Source organism: Alosa sapidissima, chromosome 20, assembly GCF_018492685.1.
Source record: "Alosa sapidissima isolate fAloSap1 chromosome 20, fAloSap1.pri, whole genome shotgun sequence".
Classification (NCBI taxonomy): Eukaryota; Metazoa; Chordata; class Actinopteri; order Clupeiformes; family Clupeidae; genus Alosa; species Alosa sapidissima.
In genome coordinates this window covers 13,177,732-13,193,174 of record NC_055976.1, presented here as the reverse complement: position 1 = coordinate 13,193,174, position 15,443 = coordinate 13,177,732, and the positions used below count along the sequence as shown (strand labels likewise).

The window sequence follows — 15,443 nt, the reverse complement described above, 5'->3', positions numbered from 1 at the left end:
ACTTGAGTTTAACATTTTAAAAATTAATATCTATAGATGATGCCCCTTTTAACAAATAAAACAAGCAAATTGTGTCTATTTGCTCCTACCCACATTTAACTTCACTTGGGTCATGAAGGACCATCACTAGGCTACTGCTTAGCTTGGCTTATTTGTTAGCCAGCTAGCTGATGAATGTGTAGAAATGTTTGAGTCAGTCCAAGTGATGCAAAATCCAAAACTGACAAAAGACGAAGTTACACATCTGCAAGAAAACATGGGATAGTGGACCTGGCCACAACTTCAGAGTGGCATGCTTAGGCTAATTGTTACAGTTATGAGGGGTTCCTTGGAAAATGTTCTCCCTCAAAAGGGGTCCTTGGAACCAAAAACATTGAAAACCCCTGCTCTAGGCTATAGCGCTAAAAATAAGTGAATTTGCAAACTATTTGACTTAAACTGTGATGATAACCGATAAACTTCCTTTCAGCTTCTGCCTGCCATTTGTTGTCGGCCACATCCTCTCCTGAGTTATAACCGAAACTAACTGTTTCTGAATCTGATATGCACAGTTTTCGAGGACGGCTAAAACCTAATAAGCCTTGTCAAAGGGTCGGGTGATTTGTATAATGAATGCGCAGTGTCGTTGAGAGGCAGTTGCGCTCGGATGGACACTGCATAACATCCGTTTCACACTCAACCAGCAAATCGCGCCCCTCGGAGAATATACTGTCAACTCCGATGGTTGCGGAAATTGTGAGATACATAATGTCTTTCAATGGGGTAAGAACTTCAGGAATTTCATAGGCGTAGGGGTACCACCTTAAAATTAACTCACCTCGCTTAGACGTTGATTGATGTCGTGTAGGCTACTTTGGATTGAAACATCTCAGAAACATTACTGAAATGTTTAAGATATAGAGAGTGGGGCATTTGTGACATTGCAACACGTTTTGCATTTCCTTCTGTTTCTCAGAGACTGTTTGTATTGGACAGACATATATATGTATATATATATATATGTTACACAACAAACTTGTGTGATATATATATATTAAACCCACTTATGTCAGCTACCCACCAACACTGCTGTAACATGAATACATACAATAGCATATGCACAATTTATACTTGAATAGACAAAGGCAAGTGTTGTAACTGACCCTATAATATGTGTAATTCAACTGGCTAGAGAACAGGTGATCTGAGTTTAACTATTTGCATGATTTATTATGGGGCAATCCGCTGCAGGCTTTTTCACTTTTACACAACTAGCCTACTCTAGGCTATATGTCGAAACCCACCGATGCAAACGAAGTATTTTTGGAAAGGTCAGGGAAATATGTAACATGGTTGGCTTAGACAGTCCTAATATCGTAATTAAGATGCTACTGAAAGACTGTGCGCTTATCACTGTAAAAAATGGAAAAGTCAGGTCTACATAAAACAGTCTTGTTTTGAATCAAACACAACCTTTTCAGGGTTCAGAGTTAAGAGTGTGCCCACAATTGTCAAGGGTGCGACTAAAATGTGTCCTTGGTTGCACAGGTTCACCCTTTATAAGGGTGACTTAACTCGCATCTGCTGTCTCTCCACGAACTAAGCGTTTGTTGACAATACTGTGACGTTTCTAATTTCAGGGTATTGCGATACTTTTGTTGATCTTGTTGTGTGACTAGTGTTGCACTACAAAAGTATCGCAATACTGTGAGGTATTGTGACGAAATTAGAAACGTCACAATACCTCACAATACCTAATTGTATTAGTATCGACAGGCCTACTTTTAAGAATGACAATGTTGTTTTGCAATAGGATATTTCATGTCAGTTTGCGCAAGCATGCTTCTAGATCCTGTAGCCTTACTAACACACACACGCAGCTTTCAACCTGCTGCTGTCATTTGGTACTGCTGGTGCACCTAAATAATAAAGTTAGGCGCACCAGTGCAACCAATTCAAAAAGTTAGTCTGGGGCCCTGCTTATTGTGTTCAAATAGTCATTCCAATTAAGCAATACATTTATGTTATGGTAAGCGTAGTACCTACAAACCCTCATTTCCTTTTTTCACAGTATATAGCCTATATAGGCTACTCACCTTTATCTATCGCTCACCTTATCAAGTGTTCACTCGGGAAGTTATTACTTGTTCATCAGCTATTTCAGATAGCATTATATTTTCCATGTGTCGCTGATGGTTAAAGTTTTCATAACAGGCGCTAAAGCGCAGAGTCGCACCTATCGCTTTAGTTGGGATAATATAATCATTGCAGCCTCACAGCAGAGACACCATCTGAAAGAAACTGAGTGCAACTGAAATTCTTTAAAAGCAATCAGTAATTTGCATCAATCAGCAGGAAATAATTGAACATTGAATGTATTTTATTTTTTAAATAACACAAAACATGTACACTCTTAAAACGAATGTGTTATCCCTGTCTGGACACAGACATGTGTTAAAAAATTATGCAAGTTGTGTTGTTTTCAACAAAAGTGGTGTTATTTTCAACACATATTGTGTAACAAATAAAAAAAGGAAACAACACAAACTGTGTTGTCCCTATCTAGACACAGAGATGTGTTGAAAACAATGCAAGCTGTGTTGTTTTTAACACATTTGTTTTAAGAGTGTAGGCTACTGTGAGTTAAGAGATCGATAGCACACTGACAAAAGCAGATGCCCATAAGTCTCTGTCTACTGTAGCCTATATTCAGGTGAATTAAATATGTTGGCATAACGTGAGGGATAGATGTATTTCTTTACAAAAGAAATATCTAATAATAATAATAATGGATTGAAAAGAGGTAGGCCTAATAATAGACTACATGATTGAATAGAGACCACATATAACAAAATGGACAACATATCCACATCAGTCCCTATCAACACAAGTGTTTTTGATAGGTCAAGATTATTGGGCTCTAAAACAGATTGTCTATATTATAAAGATTCAGTTTGCACACATTGGATCAAATTGGATGACAGGATTTATCGGCTGGCAGGTAGCCTGTCTAATTTTTTCTTGGCTGGGAGGTACTCAAAAAAATTCTTCAAGGTTGTCAGGACTGCATTTCCCACCTCAATTTTCAATGCTTGAATACTGTGGCACACATATTCAGAATATTTCATGTCAAGACATGAGGTCTTTAATCTCAAAACTAGAAATGCAATTCCAATGAATTACAAGTAGGCCTACAGGAAAATGCAGAACGCTCCCAGGGGCAATCTGTGCGTTCGGTTCTGGGAAGTCAAGTCAAGTCAATTTTTATTTCTATAGCGCATTTACAGACAGCTGAACCGCACAGTGCTTCACAAAAAGGTGCTTAACCTGTTGAGGAGTGAATTCAATGCCGTTCCCCAGAGAGTGAATTATTTTCCTGGCTCCTTCTAGAATTCTACGCGAACGTTCTATAGTTCCAGTGTTCTTAAAATTGTTTAAAGCCTGTGGTGCAGGGTTTTTTTTTGTCTTTCCTGACAATTTTCTAGTTGGTAATAAACATTTAAACAATTATCCATTGTATTTGATGTTGTAAAGTATCACAAAAAAGAAATATAATAAGGAAAAGTAGGTGATATTTTAGCGGTTAGCAACAGGTTTGCGATCATTCTTATTTCTCCCACAATGCATTCCATGACGTCACATGAGGTACTCGTTGTGGGACGACAGAGGAAAGGCCGCCTTGATACCATTGAGAGAGACGGCGATTAACTTAGTGAGAGTAGCAGCTAGTGAGAGAGTAACAGTGTCAGATATATAAGTAAATATAAAGATAGAGATAGCCTAGATAGATAGATATATAGAGGTAGATAGAGATATAGATAGATAGATAGATAGTGAGAGAGACAGAGATAGCATAGATAGATAGTAGTGAGAGATAGCATAGCATCATAACATAGATAGCTGATGGAGAGAGGGAGAGAGTAGATATATAAATAAATAGATAACATGGTTTACTACTGTGTTTGTGCCAGGTGCAAGAACTCCAGCAAAACTGGACTTAGGTTCCATTGCTTCCCCAAGGACAAAGGGATCTTCCGAAGCTAGGTGTAATTTGTCAAGGTTAGGTGGGCAGATTTTTCAGCTAGCGGCTAGCTCTGTCACCGCCTTCTCGAGAATATGCAGCGCGCATTTCAAGGAGGAGGATTACCACTCAGGGGATGTCAAGATGGTCTCACTTGGTTTAAAGAGTGAGAGGATGGCGAAGTTCATTCCTACCGCTGTGCCGTCTGTGCATGCAAACCTCTCTGACTGCCCTGTCCCGAGGTCCAGAGACACCGTCTGCCGCAAGCGAGATATTGTCACGGTAAGCATCATGCTAATGTTCAAAAGCTGCGCGTTAGCTAGCGCTGTGTGTATTTTGCATACCGTGTTTCCTTTGACACAGCCTCCACTACAATCATGATCAGTCTGACATTAGAGGATATTTCGTGATTCACGGAAGTAAATGTCCATATCGTCATGAAAACATCATGGCTAGCGTTGGGATCAGTGATCATCAAGCAGCTTTCACAACTAAACAGTGTGTTTTGCGTTTTGTGTTAGACTGCTACGGTTCTCTTTCACATATATTTGGCCATGACCGTGTCACCAGGGCTGTAGTGGAGGCTAACGCAAGTAAACACAGTTTACCCACCTCTGACATTTCAGAAACAGAGTTTATCCACTTCTCACTTCAGAGTTTAGCTACCTCCCAATACAGTAAATGCACTACCTCATAGAGTTTATGCACCACATGCACTCTAGACATTTATTACCACTAGTATTGATGTAAACATTTAACAGTAACCTTCAACATCATCAAATATGTTCTGAATGTCTTTCATGTATTTTTTAAAACATCGAGTAGCGCATATCAGGGTCCACTGTACTGTAATCTTTTTTCTCTTGTATACCCTCTTCGCTGACCTTTTTTATATTTGTTTTCACAAGATGTTGACAGACGCCTCACAGCAGGAGACCATGGACAGTGTGATACTGGGGATCAGCCCTTGCCCACCTCCACTTCTGATGCTGGGACACAGGTGTACCAGGCTGGCTTTAGTCTGTTGGTTTGTGATGTCATCATATTTGAGTGTTATACTGTATTGGTCATGTGTGTTTCATTCAAGTTTCTTTTTTTACATATCTAGGTCTGTGTATCTTTCTTTCTGTCCCTTTCATCTCATTTGGTGGTGGTTCCCTGCATGTTGCATGTTTTGTTTTGTCTTTGTGTGCTGTTGCTTTGTTTTATACTTTGAACAAAATCATTACTTTTTCTCGTCTTTGTAAGTGGTAATAATTGTCGCTGTACCCCATTCAAGGGGTGCTGCATGTCTGCTCCTCTGTCTGTGTGCTTGGATTTTCTTTTTTGTTGTTATTTGCATGAAATTTATTGTATGTAATTCAAAATAATTTACCAATCATTTTACCTGTGCCTTGTCAACCTCTGTGTGCGGTGTTATCTGGGCTCACTGTGTGTCTGCTTGATGTGCTTTTGCATGTATCACTGCATGTATGCATGCATGAAATATCATAGGTTTGTGTGTGAGAAAGAGAACCATCAGCTGACCCTCAGGTAAGACCACAATATTGCACACGTTTCGTGTCTAGCCCTTCATCAGTGTTCCTTGTATGTTTTGTGCCTAACCATTTTTTTTTATAGAGATTTGTTTACTTCCAACCTGTGTCTTTGTCCTTGTTCAGTAAATGTTTAAATGTTCAGTAACCATTACAAGCAATGCCAATAAACTGTTTTTTTTTTTTAATCAAAATTCATGTGTTCTGTGTACTTTATAACATTTTAAGGGCAATGGAGCGATCACAACAGGATAAGCATAACAATTCTTTTTATTCATTTTCATCTAAACGAGGCCATTGAAAGCCCTGATAGGTCTGGTCACCACTTTGGAATTGTTGTCTGATGGTTGAAACCACACAAGAGGGTAGAGGCTTCCTTATACTCCTGCCTAAAACCCCATAAGCCCAGCGTATAGCCTGCCTGTACACAGTGTACCGGTATTGCATAGGGATAAGTAGGAAAGATTGTTCAGTTTAAAACTCTGTGAGTAGGTTGAAGACGTCATTTTAAGCCTGTGTCTTATGCATGTTTATTATGTATGCAACACATCTCCTCTCTCCTAAACTGTTGGTTCAAAGAACTCAGTGTAAAAAGATTGGTAAAGTAAACATAAACCATGAACATACTCGTGCGTGCTGGCTTGAAGGGGACCATGATCTTGCCTGAAGTGTGAGTATGCTATGTGTAGCACAAACGGATTCAGGCAGCATGCCTCAAATCCAGGACGCTATGTTAGGCACGTTATTTGCTGGCCGCGGGGTGAGCTCCTCGACCAGCGACCAAAACGCGCCCTCCCTACAACACAAGCTCTCCACCACAGTTTCCATGGGACGACACCGCCCACACAGACACCAATTTGCTAAACACAGCGACACAGACACGCTTATTACTCTCTCCTGGTAAGCGGTACCCAATCACGGGGGAAACTAGCACTATAATCACACTGAAGACACGACCAGCCTACTCGGCGTCGGCCACGTTTGCAAACAACATTTTCACCGGAGAAAGAGTAGCCTGAAAGCTTAGAAATAAACACTAGGGGTTCACAGGTGGGTCAAGCTACATCTAGCATAGCTTCTATTTCTAGATCTTCTGACTAAGTTTAGGGTACTTATCTGAGCCAACGACATAATCACTGTCACTAGATATAAAGAAAACGTTGACTTTCACTCGACAGTAAAAAAATTTTTTATTGTAGGCCTACCCACTGCTATTCATAGACTAGCTCCAGCGCTCGTTGCTGCTAGCAACTCACCAGGACACTTCACCAACTGTGATTCTCCTATGACCATGCATTCATTTCTCTTTGATGGCCATCAGCTCTCGGTATTTCCCCATTCGCCCTCTCACGTCTAACAGGTTCCAAATTATATGGGCCATCATAAATGTTAACTGTGGGTCTTGCCTAATCTTCCTCATCCCAGTTAGACGCCAGTGCTAGTAGTAGCTGCTATAAGGCTGAGGCTACTTCCACCAAAGATCTTTTTTTTTTTTAAGTATAGGCCTATTTTTTGGGCTTTTTGCCTTTATTTGTATAGGACAGTGAATAGTGAGACAGTAAGTAAGTGGGAGAGAGAGATGGGGTGGGACAGGGATATGACCGCAGGTCGGATTCCTTCTTATCTCTGCTTCCACCCATAAAAAATAGCTTCCACCACGTCTACCTCATATGACGTCATCGCCGAATAAATAAAAAATAACCGTTACTAACCAAAAACTACAAAAACTGGACTTTAACACCATTTTGGAGACATATCTAACTTTATATACATATCTTGAGTGTTTAATGTACCCATTAATTGAAAGTGTTGTTTAACCTGCACCACAGCCTTTAATGGCAGAAAAGTCCCTGAGGGTAATTGTTGCGTCATGTTATAGAACCTTTTTTGAAAATGTTCTAATCACATATTTGTGATCGTACTCCCAGGGGCCCAGCTGCATCTGATCACATATTTGTGACCGTACTCCTCAACAGGTTAAGCGCAATAAACAAAGGAATGACCTAAGGCAAAAAGAAAACGGAGTGTCTATTTACACCCCCGGTACGAATATAGCCTTGGCCACACAGCTGAGCTATTCACACCCTGTGACATTGCTCACATGCACAAAAAAAATGGCGGACATCCGTTTTTTCGTCAGCAGAAAGTGAAGAATTCTGAAAGGTTTCAGCACTAATATCTGTTCAAATTAAGTTTTAGATTGAAAAGTTGTGTTTTATTTTCATAATCTTTGTTCAGTGAACACATACAACCGTCAGTTTGTTAGTTAACAGAAATGAATTTGTGAATATGACGCTCAGGCCTATAAACTATAAGTTTACCTGCAAACACTCCTCAATTTGTGGAAGTGATAGTGCAGTGGTCACATACATGGTTTAGTACATGGGAGACCGGGGTTCGGTTCCTGCATGGTGTATTTTGGCAGAGTGAGCGTGAACGTGTACCAACGTCTCTGGAGAGAAGGCACGCAATTTGAACAAGAAATCGGTTCTGAAACAGATGTTTTGATTGCAACAATTAGCTAGTTCACGCACCGAGGTGAAAATAGCATACATTACTACATACACCAGGGTACGAATAGCATCCACTTCTAATTATACATTGATGCAAACAGCATACCTTATTCAGAGTGTCTATTACACAGCTGAGCCCTGTGACGTAACAACAAAAACTGTTTTTTTTTTATTATTATTACATTGTGTGATCAATATGCCAGAGTAAATGCACAGGGGTGCAAAATTGGGCTGCAAAGTCTGAAAAGTCAGATTTTGACCTGCGGGTCCAGCAGGTTCGGGTGAGACTTCCAGGTAAAATCGCGGGTGGGAAAATTTGATAGATAGGCTAGCAACTTCTGGGTTAACATATTCATGTGCGTGTGCGGTAGGCTAAAGTTAAATTCCCCTCTGTCTCACATGCACACCAGAGTTGGTTGGATACAAAAATACCCCATTGAAGGAGACAAAGCCTATCCATATAATAAAAAATAAATAAACAGTTGTTTGAACTAATTAGCCAGACTATAGCTTTAATTAGCATATATTTCATAAAACACCTATGTAGGCCTACCCGAACAGGGGGATCGGTGCTCAATGTCTCTCTCAGCCAAGGGATCCTTGGGCTGAAAAAGGTTGAAGACCCCTGTTCTACCAGATGGTAGGAGGGTGAAGAGACTGTGGCTGGGATGACTGGGGTCAGCGAGGATCCACTTGGTCTTTCTCATACAGTGCTGGCAGGTCCTGAATACAGTCCTTGCATGACCTAACCACCCTTTGCAAAGCTTTTTGCGGTCATGGACGGTGCTGTTACCATACCAAGCTGTGATGTTGCCAGTCAGGATACTCTCAATGGTACAGCGGTAGAAGTTGGTCAGTATTTCTGGACTGGACTTTCCTGGACTTTTTGTTTGTGACTGAGACGTGGTTTACAGTAGCACTGGTGACTTGTAGTCACCTGGTGATATCTGCCCTCCTCATTTTTACTCCATAAAGTCTTCTGGTCGTGGAGGTAGCTAGCTTAGCCACCATCTTCAATGACACTTTCAAATGTCGATGTTTACCCACCAATGCCTACTCCTCTTTTGAGGTGCAGCTTCTGATGGTAAATGTGTCTACTCCTGTCCTATGTGCTCTGGTGTACAGGAACTAAGAAAAGGAAACACCCATCCCGCCTTGATTAATGTAACTCCTTATACACCGGTCTGACCCAGGCCAACATTTCAAAGCTTCAATTGGTCCAAAATGTTGCAGCTAGACTTTTAACAGGAACTAAGAAAAGGGAACACCCAACCCACCTTGATTACTGTAACTCCTTATACACTGGTCTGACCCAGGCCAACATTTCAAAGCTTCATGAATCAGTTTGGAAAAAGATTCCAGGTCCAGGCACTCAGTAAGATGCACATTTTTTAACATTTATTATTTAGGGCTAATCCATTAAAAAACACCAACGCGTGTCGGCTTACCAGCCTTCATCAGGGTGTTGGGAACAGAGAGTCTGAGCATAATTATAGAATGTCCTTGTGGTTGTTTCTATGTAGGCCTTACGAAAAGGAGACTAAGAGACAGGGTAGCTGAACATAGGTATGCCATTCGAACTAGAAATATGAATTACCAAATGGCCAAACATTATGCAGAAGCTAATCATGGGAGGGATTCAACATTAAGAGTAATTGGTATTGAATCTATTCGCCTTGATGCCAGGGGTGGGGACAAAATAAAACGCCTCAAACAGAGGGAGACATACTGGATCTATTCGCTGAGAGCTACTAGCCATCCAGGTCTCAACAAAGATCTTGACCTTTCACCTTTTCTGTAGTTTTTTGTAGCCTATTGTGGGTCTTCAGAACAATGGGTCTGTTTGATATGTTGTTGTGTGGAGTACATTTTAGTACATTTTAGAATAACCATGAACTATGACATTTGACTGAACATGTTAGGACTTATTTAGTTTTGACATGAAGAATACATCCAGATTTTAGAATTACTGTTGTAATCTTTACCGTGATTTGTGATTTATGGACTTTGTGTGGAGTAGACCTGCACCAAGGTTTTAGAACTACTGTTGACATCTTGATCATCAACTGTAATGTATAACCTATTCATATTTACTGTCTTTTAATGCATGTATGGAATGCGTTTAGAGTTTTTGGAATTGCTATCGTGATCTTGACTATGAATTGTGATACATGGTGTGTTCATATTTGTTCAATTTTGATGTGGAGTTCTTTCTTTGTGAAGAATAATCATTTGGAATGATGTCATTGCTAGTTTCTCAATTGGATTTTCCCAACTGCCCTGTTGCCTTTGATTATTGACCTGGTTGACAAAAATGACTGCCCCTAGTGGCTGAAGAAATGTATAGCAAGTGCCTCATTGGCACACCTGAAACCCATGCTATAATTATACAAGGGATACCTGTAGCGCTCCAGCTCCCACTTTTGTCCCATTTCAAAGCTTCAATTGATCGCTACTCCCTACTAGCGCTGACGAGACGTGGGGCAGCCATCTTGGATCGGTCATCCACTCCACTCAGTGTAATCTGTTTGGCTGGTGCAATGAGCTGTCAGCGCATTTAATTAATCATACCTCACTGAATACTGAACAGATTTTCACACATTTTTTTTTGCTGCAAAGGCCATACATGCTATGATACAGGCCACATGGTTCGGCGTATTTTAATATTCATAGTGGGTTTAACAGTAATAGAATATTCTGATATATGATAAAGTGACCTGACGTCCGATATCAAAACTGGGAACATAATCCATGTTTGACAGCATAGACAAAACTAGTTTGATACAAGTTTAATGAGTTAAGTTTAGTTCACAGTTGACAGAAAAGTTCCATCAACAGCATTATTCACAGTTCACAGAAAGGTTCCATAAACATTTAAGTGAGATTAGTGCCATTCAGACATCTGAGGGGTATTCCAAGTAGGCCTATGTGGTTTAGTGACAAACTTGGGTAAATTGACTCAGAATAAGTTGTAAACCTCCCAGTAGAAAAGCTGTATGATATAGGAAACATGGTTGTGTGTATTTTAATAATCATAGTGGGCTTAACAGTAATAGAATATTCTGATATATTATAAAGTGATGACATCCAATATAAAAACTGGGAACATAACTAATCCAAGTTTGACAGCATAGACAAATACTGGTTTGATACAAGAGTGAGCACGCGCACAGGTCTTTTATGATTAATTGCATGATGGTGTCTTGCTAATTCACTGAAGAAAGACTTATGATTATGGATAGAAAGTAGCCTAGAAATCTAGACGCACCCTAGCGGCAGCATATTACATTTGCTTCCTGGGCTAGTCAAATCGTGTATAGAGTCGTTAGGCGGGCTTAACATAATGATTGATGGCAGAGTTGCAACGGTTTAGTTTGAATTCCCTGCTACTTGAAAACAAAGAAGATGGATGTTGCTGTTGGCTAACAGTGTGACACGAGTTAAGCTTGTTTTAAGTTGGCACTGCGAACGGTGAGTGCCCAGACCCTACATTTTAATGTGGGTCTGGCTCGTCAGGCTAGATAGAAAGGACATTCTGAAAAGGAAAGGATTAAGGCAATGAGGAGCAAGGCTATAGCAGTAGAAGACTCATGTTGCTCTATCAGCAGATGAGAAAGAACCTGAGAGTGCCACTGACGACATGACTGCTTCATAGGCTGCTCACAGGATGGTGAAGAAAAAAAGCTACAGTACACCTAGCTAGCTAGTTGAACCCAGAAGACACACCATTCATGAAAGTAAGAATATCCCTGGCAGACTTTTACAAAATATAACACCATACACACCTTTTGGCAATATGGCAACGTTTGAGAACCACTGCCTCCACTTAGTCTGGTTGGATAGGCTATATCTCGTTTTTTTAACGGCCTGATGTCCACATGAAATGCAATATCTGTTTATAAAAACAAAGCAAAGTGTTTTTCTTTTAGTTTGTGGGTTAACATATGGCCATGTCAATTAACCTTGTGAGTTAAACTGTTTTCATGTCTGGATAACGGGAGAGCGTTCAGGAGTCAAACAACGGATCATGCATGCATGTTTTAGGCATAGTGTAGGTCCTATTCTGTGACTGAATTCCATGGAAAATTATGTTTTTTGTAACATCCATAATGCCAATAAAATGTGATGGTATGGTATGATGTGAATGATTACATGAAATTTGAGCATTTTCTATTTTTGGCTGAAGAATGTACATGAGAAAAAATGCACAAAAAATTAATGTTATCATTCACATCATACAAATGCCAAGGCATTTCACTGGCGTTATGGATGTGATAAAAAGTCTATTTTCCGTGGAATTGCCCCTTGACTCCCGCAAAGTCTATTGGCGTTTTGCGTGTCGGCTGCTGTTGATTTCCTAAAGTGTTGAAATGCATAAATTACTACTTTCTCAAAAATCTTATGTCAACAATTCATGTGCTGTTTTGCATGAGTTTTATATTGGGCGTTGGTATTGGCCATTTAAATGTTTGAGCACCCACCAACAGAAACATAAATCGGCGCCTGTCCTAACCCTAATCATGGCATGAATCTGTTTTATAAACTGAAAGAGAAATGCTGCACTAATTCTAGATATTTATTTTATGTGCAACCGATGTACACATTAAAATCCAATGGTTATTTTTTTCAGTGAAATCAATTTGATGGGATACATTATCCTGAAATAAACTTACATGCAACCTACACAAATACCCCACATAATCCCGCTTAAAGCTGATGACTGATTATAATCTATAACACATTCAGTTCATTTCCTCTTGTGGCCCTTTGCTCTCTTCATATGCAACAATGCTGCTTCAGGAGCTCTGAGCAATGATGTATTTCATATGTATATGTACTGTCTGTGGAGGTCAAACCTTTAGCGCGGCTTGAGGACTGTGCCTTTAACGTAAAGCTGTAAACCATCACACTGATCATCATTTTCTGTCCATTAGATGGGTCTGGCCAATGATGACATGTCTTTGTTGAGAACTACATGTCCATCCATTGATGACTTCCGCAACCAAGTATATTCCACTGCCTACTCCATCATCACCGTTTTTGGCCTGGTGGGGAACGGTTTCGCCCTGCTCGTCCTTCTGAGGACGTTCCAGCAGCGCTCTCCCTTTTACGTCTACATGCTGAACTTGGTCGTGTCGGACCTCCTTTGTGTGAGCATGCTGCCGCTGCGAGTCGACTACTACTTCAACGAAGGTCAGTGGAATCAGGGTGACTTCCTATGCCGCGTCAGCTCCTATTCTCTCTACGTCAACCTCTACTGCAGCATCTTCTTCATGACGGGCATAAGCTTCACGCGCTTCCTTGCCATCGTCTTCCCTGTGCGGAGCCTCGATCTGGCAATCGAGCGTAAGGCGGGCACTGTCTGCATCTGTATTTGGGTGTTCATCTGCGCCTGCTGCTCACCATTCCTGATTCAGGGCGAGTATGTGGATGAGGAAACCAACAAGACGAAGTGTTACGAGCCGCCCGAGTACAGTGACAAGCTGCTCCTCAAATTGGGTCTCAACTACTTCTCCCTGGTGGTGGGTTTCATAATACCCTTCCTGATGATCATGCTGTTCTATGTGGCCATGATGAGGGTGCTTCTATATCGCATCAACCCCTCACGGGGGAAACAGCGTGCCACGCTCATGAAGGCCATCCGCATGATAATCATCGTCATGGTCACGTTCCTGGTCTGCTTCATGCCGTACCACATCCAACGCACGGTGCACCTGCACTTCATGAGCCCCAACGACACCACCTGCGAAGAGGTCATCACCATGCAGAAGTCCGTGGTCGTCACCCTCTGCCTGGCCGCCTCCAACACTTGCTTCGACCCGCTGCTCTACTTCTTCTCCGGGGAGAACTTTCGCGTCCGTCTCTCCACTTTCCGCAGTGCCGCACCGAGTGTCCTGCGGAAGTGCCACTCAGAGCAGCCAGCTACTCCATCCAACAACATCCAGCTGCTGAAGCAGGGTGACCAGCAGGCCTGCAATGGGCCCAGCAAGGTCACATAAAAGGCCATTGGAAGATTGAAGGAGAGCAGGTGTACACTTTGACCACCGAAGGATGATGCTGTTACGATTAAACTGAGTAGGATGAATGTTCAATTTAGCATGCGACATATAGACATTATTGTGTGGTTAAGTACATAAAGCCTCTTTTACTCTTTTTATTATTATTTAAAAATTATTCAAGCTATTTATATTTAAGTTGACTTTTAAATTAAGTCAACAATATAAATTCAATAAAGTTCACTATAGGCTACATAAAATCATGGAACATTTTGCGAACATAAACATTTCTCACATCTGCACAATGGACAGTAGTAGATACCAGTACATTGAACTGCCATCAGCCAGAAAGACATACAACACAGTTGAGGAACAAAGCCTAAACTGTGTGACATCTGCAGGTGTGCTAATTAATGCTACTTGACTGAGTAATCAGTTTCTCATTGAGAGCTCAGGGTCAAGGATTCTTCCGTTTTTTTCAATGGATTTCTCCTCAATAGTTACCCTACCATCCAACATTTAACTGCCTCTACCCACAAGCACATGCTAAAGTTCACTACAAAAACACAACCCATGTCTAACATTGCATCAGTATTTTACTGCAAACCAATACTGTAAAATGTACACCTTTTGTTTTGATTGACTATGAGTGTTACAAAGCACAACCTAATAACACATTTCCCAAATTACATTGGTATTAAGTTGTGTTAATTCATTATTTCAAGTTAGTTGGACTGTTCGGGCTTACAGTTTATGCTGCATTGCTTGGCAACAAGAGATGCCAAGATTGTAACTTTTTGTGGGCTAATTGATTAGTTTGTAGTAGAACTGTAGTTTAAAAGCAACATGACACCCTTGATCATGGGGATCATGACCTCAACACGATCCCACCATTCCACTCATGCAAACTGCCTCAACACCCCCAGGACCAAATTCAAAACAACGGGTGATAGAGCCTTCTTCTCCGCTGGCCCTCGTCTGTGGAATGCCATCCCAGACACTTTAAGGACTCCACAGTCTATGAACAGTTTTAAACATGGTCTTAAAACATTTATTTTTAGCAGAGTTTATGATTTTTAACTAGAAAATGTAGTTTCGAGGAAATTACCAGTGCATGAAAATATAAACATACTGTATATTAACATAAAATGCCAAACAAACCTTTATTTGGAAACAGTTGGCAGGAGTCATAATTGATAACAACTGACAGTTGAAATGGCTGAACAGTTAAATAGTTGAGTAGTTTAAATAGTTAAATTATTTAATAGTGAATTATTGTAGTGAGGACTTGTATTTTGAAACAGTTGTGGGCAGAGGAAATAGTAGTATTAAGAGAGCCAGATTGTATGCTTAAAGCCTGAGACAGACTATATAGTTTAAAAGTTGAATGTAGATAGTG

The 15,443-nt window shown here is 40.6% G+C and overlaps 1 protein-coding gene across 1 annotated transcript; it reads left to right on the top strand.

The window, feature by feature from the left end:
• Positions 1-404: 404 nt before the first annotated feature.
• On the top strand, positions 405-15,121 carry LOC121693898 (cysteinyl leukotriene receptor 1-like). The gene is made up of 2 exons (XM_042073643.1): positions 405-762; positions 12,983-15,121. Exons 1-2 carry the CDS (start codon positions 613-615, stop codon positions 14,045-14,047), a joined length of 1,215 nt encoding a protein of 404 aa, XP_041929577.1. The 5' UTR covers positions 405-612; the 3' UTR covers positions 14,048-15,121.
• Positions 15,122-15,443: the final 322 nt, after the last annotated feature.

What these genes read in the sequence shown, in the direction of transcription:
- LOC121693898 (XM_042073643.1), top strand. Translation starts at nt 613, where the DNA reads ATGCGCAGTGTCGTTGAGAGGCAGTTGCGCTCGGATGGACACTGCATA. An exon ending in ACATAATGTCTTTCAATGGG is followed by an intron (nt 763 to 12,982) that starts GTAAGAACTTCA and finishes TCTGTCCATTAG; the next exon opens with ATGGGTCTGGCCAATGATGA.